Genomic DNA, 27,315 nt, shown 5'->3' on the forward strand with positions numbered 1-27,315 from the left:
ACGATTACTAAACAAAAATTTTAAAACATTCACGATTACTGAAAAAATATTTTTTTTTTAAATTCCGCGTTTACAAATATTCACTATTACTAAAAAAAATTTTTTAAATTCCGCGTTTATTGAAAAAATATTTTTTAAAGTTCACGACTATTGAAAATATATTTTTTTCTTTTAAATTCACGATTATTAAAAATGTTTTCTTTTTTAATATCGCGTTTATTGAAAAAATATTTTTTAAAAGATTCACAATTATTGAAAAAATATTTTTTAAAAAAACTATATTTATTATAAAGATATTTTTTAATAAAAATCCAGATATTTGATTATTTTGGTTATTTAGTTCATTTTTTTAAAAAAATCCACGATTATTGAACACATTTTTTAAAAATCTACGATTATAGATTTTTTTTTTAGTTTACTATTATTGAAAGTATAATTTTTTAAAAAATCCACGATTATTAAAAAATATTTTTTAAAAAATCCACGATTGTTAATAAATATTTTTTAAAAAATCCACTATAATTAAAAAATATTTTTTAAAAAATCCACGATTATTAAAAAATATTTTTTAAAAAATCCACGATTATTAAAAAATATTTTTTAAAAAATCCACGATTATTAAAAAAGATTTTTTAAAAAATCCACGATTATTGAAAAATATTTTTTAAAAAATCCACGATTATTAAAAAATATTTTTTTAAAAAAATCCACGATTATAAAAAATATTTTTTAAAAAAAATCACGATTATTAAAAAATATTTTTTAAAAAATCCACGATTATTAAAAAAATATTTTTTAAAAAATCCACGATTATTAAAAAAATATTTTTTAAAAAAAAATCCACGATTATTAAAAAAATATTTTTTAAAAAAAAATCCACGATTATTAAAAAAATATTTTTAAAAAAATCCACGATTATTAAAAAAATATTTTGTTAAAAATCCACGATTTTTAAAAAATATTTTTTAAAAATCCACGATAATTGAAAAATATTTTTTAAAAATCCACGATAATTGAAAAATATTTTTTAAAAATCCACGATTATTAAAAAACGTGTCTTAAAAATCCAAATTTACTAAAAAACATATCTTAAAAAACCAAAAAAAAAAAAATATTTTTTAAAAAAATCCACGATTATTAAAAAATATTTTTAAAAATCCATGATAATTGAAAAATATTTTTTAAAAATCCCCGATTATTAAAAAACATATCTTAAAAATCCCAATTTACTGAAAACATATCTTAAAAATCCAAAAAAATATTTTTTAAAAATCCCCGATTATTAAAAAACATATCTTAAAAATCCCAATTTACTGAAAACATATCTTAAAAATCCAAAAAAAATATTTTTTAAAAAAATCCACGCTTACTGAAAAGATATTTGTAAAAAATCCACGATTACTAAAAAATATTTTTTAAAAATCCATGATAATTGAAAAATATTTTTTAAAAATATACGATTATTAAAAAAAAAATTTACGATTATTGAAAATTATTTGTTAAAATGTGCACGATTATTAACAATATAGTTTTTAAATAACCCACGATTATCCACGGTTACTGAAAAGATATTTTTAGAAAAATCCACGATTACTGAAAAGATATTTTTAAAAAATTCCACGATTATTGGAAAATATTTTTTAAAAATATACGATTATTAAAAAAAATCTACGATTATTGAAAATTATTTGTTAAAATGTGCACGATTATTAACAATATAGTTTTTAAATAACCCACGATTATCACTATTTTGGAAATATATTAAAAAATACAATTTTGAAATTTGAAATCCACGATTATGTAAAAAGTATTTTTTAAAAATGCACAATTACAGAAAAACATATCTTAAAAAAAAAAACTAAAAAATATTTTTTAAAAAATTCAAAATTGTTGAAAAGTTGTTTTTAAACAAATCCACGATTTTTGACAAATATTTAAAAAAGTTACGTTTATTAAATAACCCACGATTATCACTATTTTGGAAATATATTAAAAAACACAATTATTGAATTTTTTTCTAGAAATCCACAATTATATAAAAATTATTTAAAAAAATCCACAATTACTGAAAAAAATATCTTAAAAAATCTACAATTAAAGAAGAAGTTTTTTGAAATTTTGCCTTTTTAGGGCGAAGATCATTTTTAATGATTTTTGTTAATTTTCTCGTTTAGAGTTAAGCTTGATGATCTGAAATTATTTGCAAGTATTTTTTTTAAATCCACAATTACGGAAGAAAATATTTTCACAAAAAAAAAAAAAAAAAAAAAAACACACAAAAAATAAAAAATATTTTTTTAAAATCCACGATTGTTGAAAAAATATTTTTTTAAAATCCACGATTATTGAAAAAATATTTTTTTTAAAATCCACGATTATTGAAAAAATATTTTTTAAAATCCACGATTGTTGAAAAAATATTTTTTTTAAAATCCACGATTATTGAAAAAATATTTTTTTAAATTCCCGATTATTGAAAAAATATTTTTTTAAAATACACGATTATTGAAAAAATATTTTTTTAAAATCCACGATTATTGAAAAAATATTTTTTTAAAATCCACGATTCTTGAAAAAATATTTTTTTTAAATCCACGATTATTGAAGAAATATATAGTTAAAAATCCACGATTATTAAAAAAATATTTTTTTTTTTAATCCACGATTATTGAAAAAAATATTTTTTTTTAAATACACGATTATTGAAAAAAATATTTTTTTTAAATACACGATTATAAAAAAATATTTTTTAAAAAAATCCACGATTATTGAAGAAATATTTTTTAAAAAATCGAAGTTTATTGGAAAGATATTTAAAAAAATCCACGATTATTGAAAAATATTTTTTAACACGATGTGGTCCTTGAAAATATGTTTTGGTCTTGTGGTCCTTAAAAAATATTATATTTAAAAAATATCATTTTAAAAATTCCCAAATTAAATCATATTATAAATAAGGCTAATATCCCTTTCATGTTCAGCATGTGCTAAGTGCACGCTTTGAAATGATGCGCAAGTGTACTTAAAAAACATCAACAAACAAATACAGCTTCAAGTATGGATAAACAAAGTTAATTTTAACATGTTTGAAGAGCTAGGTATATTTTTCCGTTGTTTCTATTTTGCATGTAAAATATGGAATGAAATCTTCACCTTAATTTTTAGCAAAATAACAACTAGGCAAATAAGAAACTTATATTCTCTAATTGATTAGCGATAGTTGTATAGTAGAGCTGAGCAGCAGCTCTCTATATAACATTTATGGAGTTTCTAAAGCGTTTATTTGTTTGTAATGCACATCATTATTTACATTTCCAACCCTAAGTACTTATGCTACACTCCACATCGATTTCAAAGTTTGTATTATACACGTAGCTTTTTAGAATTATGATGTCAAGGTTGTTGTTGCAATTACATATTTCGCGCTTCATTTATTCGCCTTTGTAATTGTAGATACAATGCGGATGAGCATTTTTGCAATTGGCGACTATTTTCTCACTTTGGGCATTTGATGCATGATTTTTGTTGTTTTTGCATAGACTGACTGACTGTATCAAGATAAGTGCATATTTAAAATTTTTAAATATTTAATATCATCTTAAGGTGTAAACAAATTAATCGCTGATCGCAGTTAAGTGATTTGCTAAAGATAACATGTGTGGAATATTATTTTCCTAATGGTTTTCCAAGCGGTTGTCGTAACACAAAGTATTATGTTTAACGCCGGCGGATCTCAAGCTTTGCCGAGTAAGCGTCAAATTATTTTTCTTTTACCCAATGTGATACAAATATCATGGGTCACTGTTCCTATTTATGATATTATGAAAGATATATGTATATGTAGCTGGAAATGCCTATTGAGTGTCAAACTAGTATTGAGGACATTGCTCTGAATTGTATATCAAATATTTATTGCCTACTTTTAGGATTATTGCATATCTCAAGTTTACACAAAGTGACAAAAAATATTAGTAAACATGTTTGGGATTTAAAATGGGAAATCTCTTGAGAGATTATTAAAACAAAAGAAAAATAGTTGAAGTACTTCGGTAAACAAAAATGTAAAAATATGACAACTTTTTGCAAGTTTTTTAATGACAAAAAGCTAACACCATAAAAAGCAAACAAATCATCAAACGAACAAACCTATTTTTTATTTTTAAACAAACAAAACATCTCTAAATGTGTGTTTTAAAACACTTGAGAGATATTAAATATTACAGAAACCTAAATTGATTTATTACATTGCTTAGAACATCTGTTTATATTTATTTTTCCTTTTTTACAGTTCGATGAATACCTACGTTCTTTGTCCTTGGTGGATACAGATTTCAAAATCATTACCGATGGTCAATTGCCCCTGCGTCAGTGTTTGCATCGTGAGGCGTGTGTCAAGGATATTGAACTGCCTTTGTACTACAACAAATTCAGTGATTTACGCAAAGAATACAACAACTACAAATCGGGTGATTTATCCAGGGCTTTGGTGCCAGTCAAAGATGTCAAGAAAATGCTACAAATGCCTGTGGTGCCAATTGTACAAAGCATTGGTGAAATAATGAGTGGTAAATTGAATCATTTTCAAACTCCTGTTATATAATTTATTTAATTGTTTTTCCTTTGTCTCTTTTAGAACTGAACCTTACATCGGTTGAAGAAACAGATTTCTATATACGTGAATCTCGTGACATGGTCTCAGTTATTCAACATTTACTCAGATCAGGTAAACATTTGGTTATTTTATTGCATATTATTATTTCTATGGTAAATTGTTTATTATTATTTATTTGTTATTATTTTAGGTCATAAATTCACAGCCAGCGAAACTGTTAGTTTAGTTTTAGAACCTGGAATTTGGTAAGTGATAAAAAATCGTCTGTTATAAGATTTTAATGAGACATATTAAAAGCTGACAATCATTTGACTACTGTGGGCAGTGGCCAATAAAAATATTTATTATCTAATATTTGTTGAGATATTTAATTAAGATTTGTTAATAAAATTTTTTATTAAGATTTCAAAAAAGGCAACTACGACTATTAGGGCAGTAACTAAATATAAATATTTTTGTGAACGCACTTCTGGGTTGTGTGTACTATAATTCTTTAAAGTAAAAAAGCTTTTTTCTTCAAACTTTGCACCTCGTAATATATGTATCTTCCAAACTTAAGTCGAATATTGTTTTGATCGGTCTCTTTCTTGGGCACACACCAACCACTCTTGCAAAAGCTCAAACATGTTCGGTTTAGTGCACTTTAAGGGCTGTTTGAGGACGTATACCGAGGGTAGTCCTGGTGATCTTGATCAAAACTATATATTTGTTCGTAAAAAACTCCATAATTTCTAAAATAATGGTCTGAATACTAAAAAATAAAAAAACGACTGGTCAGCTTTAACTTTAACAAGTAAAAAAGCTTTAAGTTCGGGTCGAACTTTTTATTCCCTCCACAATAAAATATTCTGAACTAAAACGGAATAATTATTTTCTTTCCTGTCCACAATTTTAGACGGAGATATTTTGATACCACCTTAATAAGGTAAAAAAGCATACAAAATTTATTCAATCGGTCGGGAACCTTCCCTGCAAAAATTTGGATACATTAGTCATTATGTAACCCATTACAAAAAAAATTTATACAAAAATAACTACTTATATTACTCATTACTAAGTAATGAGTACGGTGGCACAGAGCTTGTGTGACCGACTACAAATCCGAGGATTGTGTGTTCAACGCTCACCGCCGGCTTTTTTTTGTTAATAAAACATTGAACAATTGTGGTGCACATGTAAGCACATGTAAGTCATTAAACAACCCTTAATCTTTGTGTGTGTGGCCGAGTGTGTAGTGTGTTGGGCTACAAAGCAGAAGTTCGTGTGTTCAAATCCGGGAGAGGGCGAAGTAAAAAAAAAATAAAATAAAAAAATATGAAGTGTGTTGAAATTGAAAACAAATTCCACCTCGACTGTTCTTAAAATAGAAAATATAATTTTTTAACTTATAGCTTATTTTTCAACTTCCAGTGGCCATGAAATAACTAGTTATTCTAGTGGTTATATTGGTCATAGAATAACTAGTTATTCAGTGCGACATGCCTTTGTTAAAATAATGGGTTAGTAGGGGAGGACTTTTTTGCTAGGTATATGGGGCTATATCAAAGTGTGGACTTATGTTTTTGATTGAGAAGTTTTGTGACCACTGGGAACCTCAAATGTCTAATTGCAGATATTTGGGTCAAAAATTGTTGCTAAAATCAAAGAAATTGAAAATCGGAAGGTACCGTTATTGGAGGACTCTACAAAAACATGGACCTAGGTGGACAGTTTTTCGAATTGCAGATAGTTCGGTCAAAAATAACGAAAATGGGGAGGCACAGTTATATGGGGGCTATACCAAAACATGGGCATATGCTGACAGTTTATAGTGGAAATGTTTTGCGATTACTAGGAACCTCAACAGTCAAATTACAGGTAGCTCGGTCAAAAATTGTAGCTAAAATCATCAAAATACCAAAAATCGGGATGTACCGTTGGGTGGGGTCTTTACCAAAGGAGATGTTTTGTGACCACTGGGAACCTCAAATGTTCAATTGCATGTAGTTCGGTCTAAAAATTTAGCGAAATCCCCAATATACCGAAAATCGGGAGGTTCCGTAATATGGGGGCTATACCAAAACAGGGACCTATGTTGACAGTTTTTGGTGGAGGTGGCTTGTGATTACTAGGAGCCTCAACTGTGAAATTACAGGTAGTTCGGTCAAAAATTTAAGCTAAAATCCACAAAATACCGAAAATCGGCTGGTACCGTTATATGGTGGCTATACCAAAACATGGACCTATGTCGACAGTTTTTAGTGGAGCTTTTTGTGTGACCTCTGGGAAACCCAAACGTGAAATAACATGTAGTTCGGTCAAAAAATGTAGCTAAATCCCCAAAAAACCGGGTGGTACTGTTATACCAAAAAAGGCATTTTTCATATAGGAGTTTTCTGTCTACTAACCTAACCCCAAATGCGGAATTTCAGCTAATTCGCCCAAAAAATTTAGCAAAAAAACATAAAAATACCTGAAATCGGGTTGTACCTTTATATGGGGGCTATTTTAAAACGTGAAATTATGGAGAGTTTGGTGTATAAGGAAGGTATGTCTTCGTCATCCCCTTCTTGTACGATCCCTCCACAGAACGTTGTAACCATCGCTACAGGTGAGGTGAGCCATGTCTCCTCGATCACGGCAACCATGAACACAATCCCAACGGTGCACAGTGCGAAATATGGGAACTTTAGTGGAACTTTACTCAAAAATTAAAGTACATAAAACTAATGAGATTCTTGTTGAATTCTATTGCTAAGTTTCCCATGACTAATGCCTCAAATGCGAAACAACTAGAAATGCACTTAAAAGTTGCACATCCGTTTTACAATATTTATTTTCTTAAAAAATTGCTTCTAACTTTGCTTAAGTAATATAGTGATACAAACAAATTGTACGTTAGTTGACTATAGTTTTTATTGCTGTTATAATTCTCGACAATTTTTTGATTATTTGGCGTTTATAGCATTGTAATATCTAATTTAGTTTGGTTGCTACTGTTCCCCAAAAAAGTGCTTTTTTAAAAGTCTACTAAATTATTTTTTTATAAGTTTTGGTGGTTTTTTATTGTTTTGTGGTAAATTGCAGTATAAATCGCACATTTTCTGAGATGTAGGGTATTTTTCTATAGACAAACCAAAAATTAGATGCAGGTTCGCGCAGGTTTGCGAGATATGCGACTTTTTCAGAAAGTCATTGGAATATTCATATATCTATATTTTTGAAAATTTGGTTTCGTTTATCCCAAAATGGGTTCACCAATACTAAGAAAAGTTGCTTTTAATAGTTTTATGACTATTCTTGAGAATTTTATTCACATTTTATAGAAAAAATTGTCAAATTTGAGCAGTTTTCTCAGGACATCGTTACGTACGAGTACCTAAAACAAATCATAGTTGCACCAGATGCTTTTAGGTGATATACTCATTTGCAGAACCGTGTAATAAGATAAACATATCCTCAGTCGAAACGTTCAATTTGTAAAATTTATGTTACATCAATGACACTATACTAAAAATAAAAAATCTCATTTTTTTCATTTTTTTATTTAAAGGATCTATGCTCTGAATTGTTTTTTAGAATATTTTCTATTCAGTGAAGACAAATTTTAAAGTAAACCAAACTCGGTTGGCAATAATTACCTAACACCATTTAAATATCCCAAATTGTGTGATTTGGTAGGATATTTGGTATTGCAAAAGGGCTATAACGGTCCACGTTTTGATATTGCCCCCATAGAATAGTATCACCCGATTATCGGTATTTTGAACGTTTTATACTCAATATCCCACCGAAATGGCTGAAGCTTGGTACTTAGACTTCGTTGGGGGTATACAATTTTCCACTTGAAATTTGTCGGTACAGGTCAACGTCTTCATATCGCCCCCATAGAACGGTACATCCCGATTTTCGATATTTTGAAGGATTTAGATACAATATCCCACCTAAATGGGGAAATTTGGTATCAAGTCTTCGTTGGGGATATACAACTTTTCTCTCGAAATTTGTCGGTATAGGTTCTCGTCTTCTCGTAACCCCATAGATCGGTATCCCCCGATATTCGATATTTTGAAGTTTGTGGCCTCAATATACCATTGAAACAGCTGAAATTTGCTATTTAGTCTTCGCTGGGGGTATACAACTTTCCACTTGAAATTTGTCGGTATAGGTCAACGTCTTCATATAGCCTCCATAGAACGATACCTTCCGAGTTTAGCCTCAATATACCACTGAAATGGCTGAAATTTAATATTTAGTCCTCTTTGGGGGGTAACTTTTCAACTGAAATTTTTCGGTATAGGCCCACGTCCTCATATAGTCCCCATTGAACGGTGCCTTCCGATTTTCGATATTTTGAAGGTTGTGTCTTCAAGATCCCCCCAAAATGGCTAAAATTGTATATTTAATCTTCTTTAGGGGTGTAAAACTATATCCTGAAAATGTTGGTCCACGTCTTTATATAGTCCCCATTGAACTGTACCTTCCGATTTTCGGCATTTTGAAGGTTCTGGCCTTCAATATCCCCCCAAAATGGCTGAAATTTAATATTTAGTCCTCTTTGGGGGTAACTTTCCACATGACAAAAGTGGGATTTTGGAATCTCTGTGGGTAGAAAACCTTCACACAGAAAATTATCAATATAAAAAGATTATCATCAGTTAAGATGTTATACTTGACGTAGAGAAAGAGCTTAGTAGCTACAAATTGTTCATATTTACTTCAATACAGTGGTGGTGGTGGAAGGTATATATTACACTGTCCAACAAAATGGAGCTCGAGGTCTGGGGGTTGGAAAATTTCTTTTGGGGGTGAAAGCCCTTGAGGAGTATGTGCTGAACCCCAAAGGGCAGATCAGCCTTGTGTCGAACTTTTGAGTTATGGCGTTATGAATTTTTCACTGGAGATCTTATAAGCCATCACCGTTATATCTTTGTAAGCTGAAACTAAAAGAGCAAAAAGGACCATGAAAACGCGACGATATCGATTAGTTGTCAATGAGAGCCTTACCTAAAACTTTCTGAGCGACAACATGTTGAAGCTGAAAAATGTCATCTTGTGGTACTTTTATTGCGGTTCTTGAAATAAGGGACGAAAAGGACAGTTAGAAGGTCGAAATTTTCTACGAAAAAGATCCTTATTAGATTTGAATGAAGACATGTCATATCAAAAATTAGCCAAAACAACAGCAAACAAAGATATAACGCTAATTTCTGATAGCTTATAGGGTCTCTAGTGAATAATTCATCACTCCATAACTCAAAAGTTCGACTCACGGCGTATCTCCCCTTTGGGGTTCTGTATATACTCATCAAGGGCTTTCACCCACAAAAAGAATTTTTCACCCCCCAAAATTTCGGTTCATAGTGTTATTCGGCCCGGCCGAACTTAACCCCTTTCTTACTTGTTTTTTCTATGTTAGGATATTTTTTGGGTTTTTATAGTAAGCTTACTAAATTTCACGCGTTTTAAAGGTAGTTCCCCACAGATGACAACAGTTTTTTTCCGCCAATTTAAATTTTTTACCATCAGATTTGATTTTTAGGAAATATTGAAGGGAAACATTGGCAAGGGTCGCCGACATATGCTTCAGATTGGTGGATACATATTTTAACAGCACATCACCTTCACCCGTTTCTTAGGTCTTATAAATATCGTAAATAAAAAGGTATGAAAATGGTTGGTCGAGGATTAAAAATCGACTTTTCGTTTTTCACTCCAAGCTATAGCCGACTTTGATTTTTAGATTTTTCATTTCTAAATGTCATAGAAATTTTGTTGAAAAAATGTCGAAATTTACAGATGTAAAACAATTCCAATTTTCCAACCCTTTCTCACTAACAAAATGCGATCATTTTAAAATGTGTCATGTAATCCCCTATGTAAATCCACTCAAAACACCCTTTCTCCCCACAACCAAAACAATGTCTCCAAATCATAAAATTTATTGCCTATACATGAAGAAAATATTTATCACAAAATATAATGACACCAAATAACCTGAGAGCTGATAAGAATGACACTTCAAATCCAATATTTATCCCAAAAAGATAATCTTTTAAACTAAAACGATATCTTCTTACACAAGAAGTGGAAGAAAGAAGAAGAATTCTAAAAGAAAACCCTATCATCAAACACCAATGAATTGGTGCATGGTGATTCGATGACTCCTTCTGTCACGGCATGTGTGACCGGCAAACTAAATGTGTATCACTGACTGACTGACTGTCTGTCCTCATAAAGTGGCTAGAAACTAAGTCAAATAGCAAAGCGGAACGCCAAACAAACCACTTGTGTGTGTGTGTGTGTGTGTGTTTCAAGCGATGATTATCAGCTGGCAGTAAAAAATGTAAACAAACCCCTGAACTACAAATAAACCAAAAAAATTGAAATAATTTGACACTTAAAGATCACTCAAAATACATTTCTCAAAATATTCTCAAAAGAAAAAAGAGTATAGCCCGAAGAGAGCAAAGGAGAATAAGTCAAATCTTGTGTATTTCTTTTTGCTGAGAATTTCACTCGAACTAGAATTTCGAAATTCGAATAACGAATGTTGGAGGGATGGAGCTATAATTCGGCTATTGATTTTGAAAAATTATGGTTCTCTGTTTAAACAAGACTTCTTCGTACAACAGTAGCAATTTTTATTGAAACCCGACTAGACGTCAACAGTTTTGAGTTGCTCTTGTTTTCTATGGGATTAAAGCTCAACTAAAATTTAATTAAAAGTCGTACAACAACAACAAAAATAAATAATCAAACCAAAACAGATTATTTGTTATCGGATCAGCCGCTAAGACAAAAAACGCGAAACAAAAAAAAAAAAACGAAATACCTTCCATTAACCATTAAAAATAAACAACAACAACAATTAAAAATAAATAATTTTCGTTTTAAATGTCTGTCGGTGACAATGTCTCGAAATACTTTTGAAAATTCTTGTTAAGAATACTACATCGAACAGAGCAAAGAGCAGAAAATGCAACAATCAAACAAAAAGTTATAAAATATTTTTGTTAATATAAATAAAATGCAGCAAGCACAAATCTAGCTTACAAAGCATTTTTTTCAGTTCGTTCGGATTGCTGTTGTTTGCTGTTTAATGCGACTTTGAGAAAAAAAAGTGAGTGTGGGTTGGTAATTTGGTTATTTTGATGTTTATTTAAGAAAATGTTTTATGGGACTATTTTTATGTTCCCTATTATATGAGAGCTATATATGAAACTATAACAACAACAATAAACAAGGAGTACTTACGGATAACGTTTCTTGTAGTTTTTTGTAATGAAATTGGTATTATATTGTAAAAATTATGGCTTCCTTTTCTAAAATTGTCTGAGGAACCTATTCTCCATTCATTGTCGTCCGTTAATGCCTTCTTTTTATACAATCCCTTTTAGTAAGTTCGTTTTACCGTTTATAATGCATTAAAACAATCATTTGCGACACGATGAGGTATCAGCTTGTAATTCTGAGTCGGTATATTCATGTCCGTCCATCTGTCTGTGGTAAACACTCTGGTATCCAAACAAATTTAGATAGGGCGCTAATATGTTGCACAGTTGCGTGTTTTGTTTGCTGGCAAGTCAAGTTCGAAGATGGGAATAGCCCCCATCTAACGGTGCCGCTCGATTCAGGCATTTTGGAGTTTTTAGTTAAATTTTTTAAACTGAAATAGTCATAACTTAGTTAGCAGGGATAAAGAAACTTCACTACCAAAAATTTTGATAATAGATTTGATAATTTTGGTATAGCCCACTATAGCACGATACTTCCTGGTCACGTTGCTCCTTAACTAACATTTAATGAAAGGTGCTTACACATGGGAAGTTTCTGCAGATTTTTAAACTACAATGTTTATAGATGAAAAAATAAAAAAAAAAATCGCGGTCAAAGTTCACATTTTTAGGGTTATTTTAGGTTTTCACGGTTTTGCTTGGAAACGGCAAGTCCTATCGTAATGGGTCTAAAGAAAATGTTGTAGCAGTGAAAATTCTCGACAAGACTGACCTTCACGAATTTTTTCTAGGTTTTACCATTTTTTAGATATAGAAGTTTAAATTGGGACAATGCACTGACTGTGTTGCCTCCTTATAAACAATGCCTTCCCTGTACGGTGTCCTTAACTGACTTTAAATGAAAACCGCTTACACCTGCAAATTTTATTGCTGATTCTGAAACAGCAATGTTTATAGATAAGAAAAATCTAAAAACAAGAAAAAATCGCTGGAGGGATTTTTTAATAAATCGCCGTCAAAGTTCACATTTTTAGGTTTATTTTAGGTTTTCAGGATTTTGATTGGAAACGGCAAGTCCTATGGAAATGGGATTAAAGAAAATGCTGTAGAAGATTTTCACTACTATAACATTTTCTTCAGTCCCATTTTGATAGGTCTTGCGGTTTCCATGCAAAATCCTGAAAACCTAAAAATGTGAACTTTGACCGCTATTTATTTAAAAATCCCTCCAGCGTTTTTTTTTGTTTTTGGTTTTTTCTTATCTCCTTTCATTTAAAGTTTTTAGCTATGAATTTTCACCAAATTAGATGTGATTTGGCGTTTAAGGTTCAAAAACTTCTCCACCAAAATTATTGGCCTAAATCCACGCTTTGAAGTAGCTCCCATATAACGACTTGTGGACTTGAGTCTACGGTTTGGACTGGCCACTATATGACGATACCACCTGATTTCGTACCAAATTATAAATAGTTCTTAATTCAGGATTTAAAGTTTTCAAAAATCTTCTCCGCCAACAATTGTGACATAAGCTCATGTTTTGAATTGCTCCCATATAACGATATCGCTCGATTTCAGGTATGTTGAAGTTTTTATCGACATTTTCAGCTCAAGTTGGATGTAAAAAATCTGTCCAAGTTTGAGGAAAAGCTGAGAATTTAAGGAAACTAAAGACCTGAGATGATATGTCGCTTGCGGGATAACATTGGGCAACAGTATTTGTGTAATTGCAGTACCTTTTCATCACCACAGAGTCGGCAGTAATCAACGCCGTCATCTTTTCCATTGCTGGTAAACGTTCTAGTATTACTCTGCCCGGTTCTTTGGCTCTTTTATGAGGGAAGGTTTCAATTGCCCAAAAGGATATATAGGCTTTTTTTACAGAGTCAGTGGTAGCTGTTATCTGTGGCCCATATCTGGCAAGTTCATCTGCTTTCTCGCTTCCCATATGGTCGCAATGTTCTGGTATCCAACGAAAACGGAAAGCATTTGCAAGTTTTTTCAAGGCTTTGTTGCTACACTCAATGACGGCCTCGTATTATTTACTGACTTTAAGAGCCGCTTGGCTATTCATGTTGAGATCAGTTCAAAGGTCTTAACACCAAACTTTTTATCAAATCTGCTGCCTTCCTGGTCGCAAAAATCTCAGCTTGGAATACACTACAGTCGTTTTCCAACCTGTACAAGTGTTCATAATCTAGCCTTTCACAGTAGACTCCAGCACAGGTACCTTCTTTCATCTTGCATAATAGGCCAGACCGTCTACAGGACGGTTACTTCGGTTCCAGTCATTTCTATTCGGGATAACCACCTCGATGTGTTCAAGTCGCATGACAGGTGATGTATAATTGCTAGATAGATTTCCCACGAGGATCCAATTTATTGCTCTTTCCCAAGTCAATTAGTATACATCCAAGTCCACAGGTGCTATCGCTGCAAAACTGCCTTAGAGCAGTACGCGTTACATTATATTTAATATTGAGTTACATAATCTGAAATTTTAGTATTGCGTGCAGGGTTAATTCGGTTCCAGTCATCTCAACAATATTTGCAAATCACATGATAGGTGAGGAGTACTCGCTAAATTTCCCATTTTGTTGCTTGCTCCTTATCTAGTCTGCTGCAGATTGATTTGTAGCGTTAGAAATGCCACCATACAAGAAGCCCGTGAGATAGAATTTACCGCATCACAGTGTTATACATCCAGTGTATAATTCATGGGCTCAGGCGTCAGCTTTTTCCAATCGAGGTCTTTCAAGAATAGAGTGCAATTAATTTTCAATAGCAGTTGACAATCCAGAATTGTACCTAGGTACTTAACTTTTACTTGCAGAAAATCGTCGAACTTACGGTTTCTAGTAGAGGGAATGAAGTAACCTATTTGCTCCAAACTTTGAACATCGTAGTATCTCTTCCGGACCAATATCGGGTTTGAATATGTGCTATATCGGTCCATTACTTCGGGTACCTCTTACACAAAACTTTAAAAATGTTTGTTGAAGTGCGTTTTTAAGACATTTCTTGTATCGTTTTGAAACATTGTTGTCCTCGCGGCACTTATTTCGACGGCATATCGGGGGTAGGTTCATACCTCCAAAGCTAATGACCTAAATGCTATAAAATCCCTGCCGGCAGCAACTAATATTCTAATAAGCCCAATACGAATTTTGAGTTCGATTTGACAGAAACTGGGGACATCGTTTGCAAAGTTAAACCGGTAAGGAAAGGATCAAAGTAGGGCGGGGCCGACTATATGATACCCTACACCACTGTAAATAGGTAAAATATATATGGGAGCTAAATCCAAATATGAACAGATTACGATATAATTTGGCACATATATTTTTAGACCAAACACCGTCACACATTTCAAATTTCATCAAAATTAGACATACATAGCGTCTTTGGTGCATCAAATACCTTAAATCGGGCGAAAATATATATGGGAGCTATATCCAAATCCGAACCGATTTCGATAAAATTTGACACACTTATTTATAGACCAAATTCCATCACACATTCCAAATTTCATTGAGATCGGACATATATAACGTCTTTCGTGCACCAAATACTAAAAATCGGCCGAAAATGTATATGGGAGCTATATCCGAATCCGATTTTGATATAATTTTGCACATTTATCTATAGACCTAATTCCATCACACATTCCAAATTTTATCAAAATTGGACAGATACAGCGTGTTTGGAGCATCAACTATCTCAAATCGGTCGAAAATATATGTGGGAGCTATATCCAAATCTGAACCGATTTTCACCAAAGCAATAGCGTTCCTCATTAGGCTAAAAAAATGATCTTCACCAATGTTCAGCCAAATCGAACAATAAATGCGACCTGTACGTTGCGAACGGACGGGCGGACATGCTTAATCGAGTCAGAAAGTGATTCTATACATATCCCTAGAAGGAACTATGGTTCTATCTCTTTTCCTTAGGCATGTTATATACAAATGCAGTTTAAGGGCGAGATGATATTTCCTAGAATAATGCTCTAAAAGTGGGGAGCACAAAATGATGCGCTTAAATCCAGTCTAGAAAGCACCAAAATGACGCACTGCATTTAAGTCCAGTGTTTTATTGCAGGTAGTCTATGTGGTCTCTATTACAACATTATAATTTTATTCTCCATATTTTCCTGAATAATGTGTCAAGAGCTCCCACCCAAGTGGTGATCCAATAAAATATTTCTTTTGTCACCTTCCAAAATTAATTCTTTTCAAAATTAGGAATCTGCCCTAATGATTGTAATGTCCCCATCACGTTATTGATAGTAGGCTGAGTCAGCGAAAGCGACAGATTCTTTTTTACTTTCTTTCAACCAAGTAATGAATCCGAGTTGAACTTCGGCTAAATTAATTGGCCGCCTTCCACATTAAATGACTGGCTGCGATTCTCAGCCTAAATTTTTGAAAAAAAAACTGACTAAGCGGATAATTTTTAATAGTGGCGCCCAACGCGACTGCTTCGATGTTGAAATTCGGCTAAAATAATTTCTAAATTATTTCTAGATGCTACCGTGGTGCAATGGCTAGCATGCCTACCTTCCATACTGAATTTGAAAAAAATTGATTAGGAGAAAATGTTGTAACATGACTGATTTCAAGTTGAAATTCCTTAAATAAGTTATTTGCAGGTGCTACCGTGGTGCAAAGGTTCGTAAGCATGCGCAGGTTATTGCAAAAATTTTACTAAGAGGACAATTTTAAGTAGTGTCGCCCAACGTGACTGCTTCCAAGTTGAACCCGCTCTAGAACAATCAATCATTTTTTTCTGGATGTTACCGTGGCGCAATGTTTAGAATGCCCTTTCTACACACTGAATACCCAGCTTCGTCGAATCTCCCTGTTCCTTCGGAATGTTGGTGGATGATAGTTTTTTTATCTGTGCGTAACTATGAACTTAATATGAATATCATTTTTAAAAGAGGCGCCCAACGTGCCTTCTTCTAAGTGGAATATCGTTAAAATTATTTTTCCTACATGTCACCTTCTTTAATACTCCCTCTAGTAACTATGAATTCGAAAATGAGTCCAATTTTCAATAGCGGCGCCCAACTGAAATCGGGTTATTTAGGTAGATGTGGTATAGGGCTAGGTTTAGGGATGAAATCTGGAAATATCCTCAAAAATTTATGAATAATTGATATTAATTTATTAATTAAATTGATATTAAATCCATATTCTCAAAATGGCGCCCAATAACTGGAATTTTGTATCGTCTCCTTATAAAACAAGGTCATGACTGCAATTTCCCAACTTAAACTTATATATCTCAAAAATGGTACAACCTAGTCTCAAGTCCCATTTCGATAAGACTTACCGTTTTCAAGCAAATCGTAAAAACCTAACAAAAAAAACTAGAAATGTGACCTGAACTTCTATATCTCAAAATTGGTAAAACCTGGGAACAAATCAAAACGGCCAATCCTCTGGAGAATTTTCACAGCTACAAAATTTTCTTTAGCCCCATTTCGATAGGACTTGCGGTTTCCGAGCAATATCGCCAAAAAACCTAAATGTGAACTTTGTCCGCGATTTAATTAAAAATCCCTATAGCGATTTTTCTCATCTATGAACATTGCTGTTTCAGAATCCGCGAAAACTTCCCAGGTGTAAGCGATTTTCATTCAAAGTTAGTTAAGGTGCACCCTGCATGGCATTGTTTTATAGGGGGCCATACAGTCAGTACATTGCACTATAGGTAATTTGCCCAGTTTTTGAGGCAAAAAGTCGATTTTGCAACTTTTAAAAATAACAATTTTTTAGTTGGCATTGAAAAAAGAACATGTCAAAATTTATTAATATGAATGACATTTTTCAAAATAGAGCCATTATCGCGGTTTAAATTGCAGTCAAAGTGAGAATTTCGAAGAAGAACTAAAAAAATATATATTGTAAGGCATATTTCAATGTATTTAAAACCGCGGAAAAATAAACCAAATATAAATATATGTAAAATGCAATAGATTGGCAATTGCGAGAGGAATTTATTTAATATATAATATAGCTTAAACATTTTGCGTAGCGACCAAAAAACAAAAAAAGTCAGAAATAAATATTTTATTTTTCTTAAACTCACTTCATTTAGACTTGTACTAAATTGGCCGTGATTTTGCCATCTAGAACACATTACTGAAAGTCTTCTGCATTGGTATTGCTAGGTTTCAAAACCCGATTTTGCCCGTTTTTTGATATTTATGAGATTTTATTAGATTACTTCTCAATAAAAAGTCTCAAAATTGTGGAAGTTTGGTTTGAGGAAATAAATAATGAATGTAAAAAATATTGTTGTTTACAATTTCATTGCAAGTAAAATAAGTAATGGCGACAAATTGTTCGGTATATCCGTGGTTTTCTATAAACGGTGCGGAAGTAGTAAGATTTATTTTATCTCTCTATTACATATTAATCATTGATACGGCTTAGGGGAGTACTAAACTCGTCTTTATTAACGTATATTCAAAAAAAAAATATACAAAACTGTAGTAACAATTCGCTTGAAAATCTACTCGCGGGTACAAATTTTTTTTTACTTACTACCGTGATCGTTTTCAACAGTTTGTTGTGTATTAGAAAACTAATAAAAATGGTTATGTACGTAGTTGCTTATAACCTTTGTTCTTTATATCCGAATTTATCTGTAGAAATCTTTGTTTTTTCTCACTTTTACACATAAATTATTTAAAAAGTTAAAAAATCCTTTAATTCCGCTGTTATTCATTTTTGCCTGAAAAACAGGGCAAATTACCTATAGTGCATTGTCCCAATTTTAACATCTATATCTCAAAAATGGTAAAACCTACGAAAATACCGTTTAGGCCAATCTTGTAGAGAATTTTCACTGCTACAACATTTTCTTTAATCCCATTCGATAGGGCTTGCGGTTTCCAAGAAAAATCGTAAAAACCTAAAAAGCCCTAAAAATGTGAACTTTGACAGCGATTTTTTTTGAAAATCCCTCCGGCGATTTTTTTGTTTTTTTTTTTTTAATTTTTCTCATCTATGAACATTGTAGTTTCAGAAACTGCAAAAACTTCCCAGGTGTAGGCACCTTTCATTTAAATTTAGTTAAGGCGCACCGTGCTTCTCTTTTAAAGTAAATTTCTTAAAAATATTCGTAATACAACATTGTCAAGCGAAATTCTATTTCCGAACCAATATTTAAAATGGCTACCTGAGTAGGTACTTCGTATGGTTTTTCGAGTTAGAATATTTACTCAGTATTGGTCTAGAGCTGGCAAACTATCGATAGTCGGACTATCGTTTTGATCACTGTCGTAAAGCTTTGTTTAAATTGAACTCAGGAGCAATTATATTTTAAATAATTAGGTACAGATAACCCAAATAAACTATTTTGGTGTCCGAAGTAACCTTTGTTTCGCGACAGCAATCAAAACGATAGTCGAACCATCGATAATTTGCGAGCTCTATATTGGTCCCAGCAGTTTAACAACCCGTGATGTAGCTCGAAGTTACAATCATCCTGGTTTCAATACCCCCATTCTGCCGATTCTGAACTGTAGCTATATTTTCTACAGTATTTCTGGTGCTACCCTGGTGCAATGGTTAGCATGCCCGCCTTCAACGCTAGAGATGGACGCGTGTCACGATCGTGACAATAAACAACAAATAAGCAATTAAGTAACGACCAAGTAATAACCACTTTTTAGGTTTAGTGTCACGATCGTGAAACGAGCCCCTCTATATTCCACATTGTGTACCTGGATACGTTTCTCAGTTGAATTATTGGACAAATGGACTAGCTCACAACATGAATGCTTCTGTGTTGCAATTCGGCTAAAAAATTCTAACTGGCGCCCAACATGGTCGCTGGAATGATTAACTTCCGTTGGAGTGAATTGCGTAGGAATATTCGTAATGTAAAATATTCAAACGAAATTCTGTTACGGATTCAAAATTTAAAATAGCTCCTTGAGTGGGTACCTCATTTGGTTGTTCGGGTTAGATTATTTTCTCAGGAATTGTAATTGATGTAGTTTAGTCAAAGGGTCGAAATCACGATTTTCCTGGTAAACAAATGAATATTGGTTGAATATCCAGCTCTATAGGCTAATAATTTTTGAGGATATATCTGACCGATTCTGAACTAAAGACCTCTGAGTTTCTAAGCTAGCATTTGTAGGTTAACATTTAATGAATTGAAGCTTTAAAATAAGTTTAAATATTTTTTTTAATGGAGTGCCTTCTGTCATTTTCTTTGTTTCTGTTATTGTATATATTTTTTATTATTTAAAATAGGAAACGTGATTTATGCTTGTTTGAAATATCTGTCAAAAATACCAGTATGCATGTGCAAATTATGAAGACTTATAGCATTTTCTTTGTTTTATTTCTTCTCTTTACAGCTCAATTGACGATGAAATTGATGGCAATTGTATTGTAAGAGCTCGTGGCTTACCCTGGCAGAGTAGTGATCAGGATATAGCAAAATTCTTTCGTGGTCTCAACGTTGCCAAGTAAGTAGTAGAATTAATTTGAATGATGTTGCACAAAGCAATTCGTCTGAAATAATCTCAACCAACGACAACAACAGTAGCAACTATTGATTGATATAAAGAAATAATCAGTTTTTTTTACAATTCGATTTTTCTTCACTGATAATCCAATTTGAAGACACATGTATATTTACATATATGTACATATATTCTGAGTATAGGTATAACTGTAGAATTTACATTTTATATGATAATGAAAGACTGCGGATGCAGCCTCAGTCACGCTGCTGCTGCTGCTACTCCCAATCGTTCCAATACCAATGAAAATTGATTTTAGTAACAACGCAACCATTTGTTTGCCATGCTCACGTTGTAGCGCCACAGATTTAATGCTCTCACTGTTAGTTATTCCTTGAAAAAATAGCCAATGACCATGCGACGGCGAATAGTCAGTGCACCATGGGTCGCATTACGCACTGATAAAAAACAGTGTTTAATTTTTTCATTCGATTTGAAAATTTGTTATGGTTATAGATGGACTATACATACCAAAGTGTGATAAGTGTTACAACAAATATATTCTCTCAATGGGATTTTCTTTCATCAGCTACAGTAGCCTAGCCAACTTATCAGCAGCATGAAAATCAAATGAATCGGTTTTACATTTCTGCCCTGTTGGGTAATTATCATGTGTTGCTTCGATTGTTCGATATTAGAAAACAAATTCAAAGGTTTTCCATATTTATTTCATATACTTTGATCTTGAAATAGGTAGGAGCAGAGAAAGTGAGTGATATGAAATGATTAAATATCACACGATTGCTAAAGGCAAGATTTAAGAAAAAATCGTATTTTTGTACTTCTGTTAGCGTACTTTGTCGTTAATGGCGCCCAACGTTGAGAATGTCGAAAAGGCAAAGTCCATACATCTTCCTTTATTTTGCGTCACTATTCTGGCTCATTCATTTCTAATAATTTTTTTTTGCACTTACAGAGGCGGCGTCGCTTTATGCCTTTCACCGCTGGGTCGGCGTAACGGTGAAGCTTTAATTCGTTTCATATCCCAGGAACATCGCGACATGGCGCTAAAACGTCACAAACACCACATTGGCAATCGCTATATCGAAGTCTATCGGGCAACGGGAGAAGATTTTCTCTCTGTTGCAGGTGGAGCTTCCAATGAGGCCCAGGCATTCCTATCAAAGGGAGCTCAAGTTATTATACGCATGCGTGGCTTGCCCTATGATTGTACAGCCAAACAAGTGGTAAGTAAAATCGACTCTTTAAGTTATGATTAAATGCTTTATTAAAACTCTCCTTTTCTTTGCAGTTGGACTTTTTCACAACCGGTGACCAACCATGCAATGTCTTGGACAACAGCGAAGGTGTGTTATTCGTTAAGAAACCCGATGGCCGTGCCACGGGTGATGCCTTTGTTTTATTTGCCAGCGAAAGTGATGCACCCAAGGCATTGTCACGTCACCGCGAATCGATTGGTCAACGTTATATTGAGCTGTTTAGATCAACAACGGCTGAGGTGCAACAGGTTTTAAATCGCTCCTTGGATCCCAAGACATATGAACCGAATCATCAGCCACCGCTAATTGCTCAATTGCCACCAATGCAATTGTCTTTATTGCCACAGGTGAGTAAAATATTTTTTTCATAACAAAAATTGGTCAAGGGGCCTTATTGCAAAACAAAAAAGGGGGCAGAGGCAGTAACTAGGAACCCAATATTCAAAAAATGGCACCTTCTTCTACAGTTAAGTACCTCCATTATCGTGAATGGGTTTGCATAGTCCAGTTAAATATTCTTTAGAAACTAGGTGTTATTGAAAGTAGAATTTAACTAAGAAGCCAATATTCCAAATGGAGTCCAACTTTGTTTGTCTTAGAGTGAATTGATTGGAAGCATGAATAATTGCAGTAGAATTCGGTCCGTGTCCACTATTTAAAATGGTTCCTTGCCTAGGTACTGTCATTTGGTTCTTTTGATTTGATAATTTGTTCAGGATTGGTCAATTAGAACCAATGAAGTAGGACTATCCTTAGGGCTATAATCATAAAATAATCCTAATAATTGGTGAACAATTGGCGATAGATGTTACTAGGTAGCCAATATTCAAAATTGCGTCCAACGTAACTTCTGGAATATTGTGTCTCTGTAGCGGGACTGTGAGACCAATATTCTACATGGCCGTCGAACTTGGCTGCTGAAATCTATACTTCCATTACAGTAAAATGGTTGGGATATCCAAAGGGTTATCTCTTCAAAATTTTCCCATAATCCATGAATAATTGACAATAGAATTTGACTGCTGATGTGACCTTCAAATGGCGCCTAACGTAGGTAATTGAAATTAGATAATTTGGTCAGGTTTGGTCAGAGTTAATGAGTTATAACTACTCTTATATTCCTAATGGAGCCCAACTTGAATGCTAGAACTGAAGAAAAGTGAATTACTTGGGACAATCCCTTTGGTTAAATCGTTAAATACTAGTAAGAATTTGTGTATATTTCGGATACTTATCCCCTATTTAAAATGGCGCCCAACAACTTAGCTGAAATTTGTGAATAATCAACGGCTTTTATCTTTTTTAAGTTATTTTTTAACCACATTCCATATTTTATTCTCTTCTAGCACTTGATTACATCTGGCACTACCAAGAATTGTATACGCCTACGCGGTTTGCCCTATGAGGCCTTAGTGGAACATATTCTCCACTTCTTGGATGACTTTGCAAAGCACATTATCTTCCAAGGTGTTCACATGGTGATAAATGCCCAGGTAAGTTTGGAACTTAGACTTATTTTTTAGACTTCATGATTAAGAAAACTGTTTTCTTCTTCTTTAGGGTCAACCCAGCGGCGAAGCCTTTATACAAATGGATTCCGAAGAATCGGCCCGTTTGTGTGCCCAACGTAAACACCACCAGTTTATGGTGTTTGGCAAGAAATACCGTTACATTGAAGTGTTCCAGTGTTCGGGTGATGACATGAATATGGTCCTGAACGGAGGCCTTCAATCACCAGTTCCTGCCGCCCATCCCCATCCACATTTGGCTGGTGGCAAGCAGCCATCATTATTATCACCGGGTATGTTAGCACAACAACCGCCGGCCAACGCACAAGCTATAAGTCCTCATACGCATGCTCATTCTCATGTCCATGCCCATGCCCATCCTCATTCCCATGCTCATGCCTTGCAATCACAGTCCTCTGTAGCTGCTGCTGTTGCAGCCTTGGCACAGCCACCACATGTTGCCGTACCAGCTGGAGCACCACCACCAGTACCACTGGGTGCCGCTGCTGCGGCGGCAGGTGCCATTTCACCTTATTTAACTGCCCCTGGGGCTCCACACACAAGTGTTCAACACCCCTCCTTGGCTCAAACGGCCGTGGCAGCAGCTGCTGCGGCACAAAATGCTGCCGCTGCTGTTGGCTCTCTTGCCTCACCGCCAAATCAATTGGCGATGCACACAGCCACAGCTTCGGCTGTAAGCCCCCAGGCGGCCATGACTTTCCCCTTCAATTTATCTTTGCCTCCACCACCCACAGCTGCTGCAACTGCTGCCCACAATTCTGCTCTTATTGCTCAACAACAAGCTCAATTTATTGCTCAACATAATTTAATGGCACGCCAACAGGCAGCTGCTGCCGCCGCTGTTGAACAACATCATCAACAGCAACAACATCAGCAGCAACAGCAACAACAACAGCATCATCAACAATTGTATACCCAATTGAATCCCTTGTTTATGCAGCATCCTGGTGTTGCTGCCATGGGTGGTGGACCAAGTAGCGCAGGCTCCGCTCATTCAGCGCTTGCCGCTGGCTCAGCTGCTGGTCAGCCCCAATTCGTGTTTATGCCAAGACCCTATTTCCAAACTTTCAGCCCATTGGGTTATATGCAAGCCCAACAGAGTTATCAATATGCGGCAGCAGCTGCTGCAGCTGGTATGATGCCACAACAAATGCCACAATCCGCAGCTGCTAGTAGTGGTGGTTATGCTGCTGTTGCGGCAGCAAATGCCGCTGCAGCTGCCGCCGGTACATTGCCCCATTCCATGAAAAGATCCTATGAAAATGCCTTTCAGCATGAGGCCAATGCAGCAGCCGCTAGTGCTGCCAAAAGGGCCCTAACCCGACCACCGGGTAATATTTATCATTTCTATAATCCGGGTGTTTAAGGCGATTTCGATTCAATCGATGTTTCAAGAAGAAATTTTGAGAACAAACTTTGATTTCTTGTCCCATGGTTCAAAATGTAGCCCATATTTAGTCGGGGAGGTTAAAGCGTTTTTCGTTGCAAAATTTGAGGTTATGTCATAAGTAATTTTCTTCATGACATTTTTTCTTACGTTATAGGTCTTAATTTATAGAGCTTCTACAGAGTTCACAAGTACATAAATTAGGCTCAGAAGATCTGAATGAATTTCGAATTTGTAGGGTTTTTGCACACATAAGTTTTGAGATAGGGGGCCCACTGGAAATTTAAAAAAAAAACGATAATAATAATTGGGTTGGGAAGTCAATATTTTAAAATGGCGCCCAACCTGACTACTGTAAATTTGAGTTTATATCTTAAATTCATGACATTTTCTTAGGTTTTACTTTATAGATTTTCTTAAGAGTTAACGAAGTGGCCCTGCATCGCAATTACCAACAGCGAATTATATTCAATAACCTAATAAAGCACCTCAAAATATCATGTTTCTTCACGCAACATCCATAAGCTTTGGTCTAGGGGTCGATCAGAAATGTTGAAAAAATTTTTCATTGGAATGGGAAGTCAATATTTTGAAATGGCGCCCAAACTGACTGCTGTAAAATTGAGGTTATGTTTTAAATTCATGACATTTTGTTAGGTTATAGGTCTTAATTGAGATATAAGAGTACTCGAAGTGGTCCAGCATCGAAATTTGCTGCAGGAATTAAATTCTGTTGGGGTAAAGCCCAGGAATCTGAATGCACCTCAAAATTGCATGTTTCTTTACACAACACCCATATGCTTTGTAAAAGTTCAAAGAGATAAAGCAAATGGGAGGTGTATATTCAGAAATCGCGCCCAACGTGACTACTTGACTTTTAGCTTATGTCTTTCCAATTATGCCTTGATATTTCCCCCATGAATTTGAGGTTACATTTTGAACTAGACCACGATTTGCTCAAAACACCACCTCCTTGCATTATAATTTGAAAATTTTGACCCATATATAAATCGAATATTTCTTTTAAATACAAAAAACAGGGTCTTACCAACCTTTAGCATAACTACAGAGACTGCTTAGCAGCTGTTCTTAAAAATCGTAATTTATAATTTAATTTTTTTTATAACATAGTTTTACCAAACAATTTTGGTAGAAACTAAAAACTCCATTACTTTGCTCAATGCATTCCATTACATTATAGAACTAAGTAAGTGCTTCCATGATACTTAAAATTTTGCCTTACAGCCAGCTTAAGAGGGCTGCGATAACAATGATTGCAATATTTCAAAATTATTTATATAAATAATAAAAACAAAACAATAATTTTGTTTGAAAACATTTATCCTTCTTCCCCTCATTTTCCTTCCCCCACTATTACCTTTAACCTTTATTAAACCTTGGGTTAACCTTTAAACTATATTTAACTTAATTTTTATGTTTACAAAATATCTATTTTTTATTAATTGAATTATTTTTAGCTTAGAATTTTTCCATAGTTTTTAAGTAAACAACAATTTTTAGAAAAAAAAAAAACATTACAAAGGATTAAGTAAAAGACAAATATTTTTGCACAAAGAAAAAATAGAAAACCAGCAACTATATTTTTTTGGAAAGCTAACCTTAAATATTTGGCAGCTAAAATTAATGTGGAATGAAAAACAAACTATGGGTCATAAAATTGGTTTAAAATTCGAAAACATCAAACAAAAAAGAGGCTAACGTTAATCAAATACTGTTTAACCCAATATATATACATACGTTTTTTACGATTCTTAAAAAATTCAAATCCCTCCATATTAAAAAAATCACAACAAGTGCAATTCTTTTAGGTATTTTTAAAAAATACCTAATTTGTTTAATTTATTTAAAACGAAATTATTCATCCCAAGTTAAACCGTGTTTGATTAACGTCTGGTGTTGGCATAAAAATAAAATCAACAACATTTTTTGGTTATTTAAATATTGGATTTCGTGGGCTTTTGTCCTTGCATCATGATGACAAAAAACAAAAAAAAAACTCAAATAAAAATTGTAAAAAATCATAAGCAACATATGAAGCAAAAAATCAAATCACCCTAGAGTTTGGTTTCTTATCATTTTTGTTTTTAATCTATTATTTAATTTTTTCTAGTTTTAATAATCATTATTATTGTTTTAAATATTAATTGCCTTAGTTATAGAATTTCATTAAGAAAAAAAACTAAAAACAAAAACTCAGAATTTGGAACTTCCACATTATTGATTGATTGATCTATCGTTGAAAAAAGTGGTTTACTCTATCTCTCTATTGAAAACCTTTCCTGTCATCTAAATGTCTCTCTATGTGTCTTATCTTCTTAATGTCTTCCACTAATTTTTTGGTTATAATAGCACGTTAACAACAGCAACAACTACTTAACATTGCAAAATATAAGAAACAAAAAGAAAACATAAAATGTGATATACATATTTTCACAAAGTTGCAATTTTTGAAAAAAAATTTTATGATTTTTTAAATTAAATACTACATTCGACTTCAAACTTTAAAAAACTTAATTTTTTAACTGTTATTAATATCAAAATAATCCTCATTTAAATTTTGTTAAAATCAGTTTAAATTGATAAATGAAATGAAAATATTTTCTTTATAACTTTTTTCATTTGACAGTTTTCTCCTTTATAAAAGTTTTCATTTCACATTTTCATTGAAACAGAATTGAGCCCCTGGTTGGATTCTTGTTCTATGAAAATTGTAAATGAAAATTAATTTCTTTAACAATTTTTCATTTGACATGTATTTTCTACTTGAAAATGTATTATTCC

General features: G+C 33.2%; 1 protein-coding gene across 4 annotated transcripts in view; it reads left to right on the forward strand.

Moving 5' to 3' along the window:
- The window catches only part of fus (epithelial splicing regulatory protein fusilli), a 152,118-nt gene that overhangs the window by 101,862 nt on the left and 22,941 nt on the right, over positions 1–27,315 (forward strand). For 2 of the 4 annotated variants that reach the window (XM_073992687.1, XM_073992686.1), the window contains exons 4-11: positions 4,289–4,565; positions 4,634–4,723; positions 4,803–4,857; positions 20,210–20,320; positions 21,294–21,564; positions 21,630–21,944; positions 22,944–23,090; positions 23,158–23,398. In XM_073992687.1, the coding sequence (XP_073848788.1) occupies positions 4,289–4,565; positions 4,634–4,723; positions 4,803–4,857; positions 20,210–20,320; positions 21,294–21,564; positions 21,630–21,944; positions 22,944–23,090; positions 23,158–23,398 (1,507 nt within the window). Of the gene's footprint in view, positions 1–4,288; positions 4,566–4,633; positions 4,724–4,802; positions 4,858–20,209; positions 20,321–21,293; positions 21,565–21,629; positions 21,945–22,943; positions 23,091–23,157; positions 26,047–27,315 lie in introns of those variants that run through there. The other 2 variants (XM_073992685.1, XM_073992684.1) reach the window with 1 other exon arrangement.

This window comes from Musca autumnalis, unplaced genomic scaffold, assembly GCF_047663935.1.
Source record: "Musca autumnalis isolate F117 unplaced genomic scaffold, ASM4766393v1 scaffold_5, whole genome shotgun sequence".
NCBI classification, from domain to species: Eukaryota; Metazoa; Arthropoda; class Insecta; order Diptera; family Muscidae; genus Musca; species Musca autumnalis.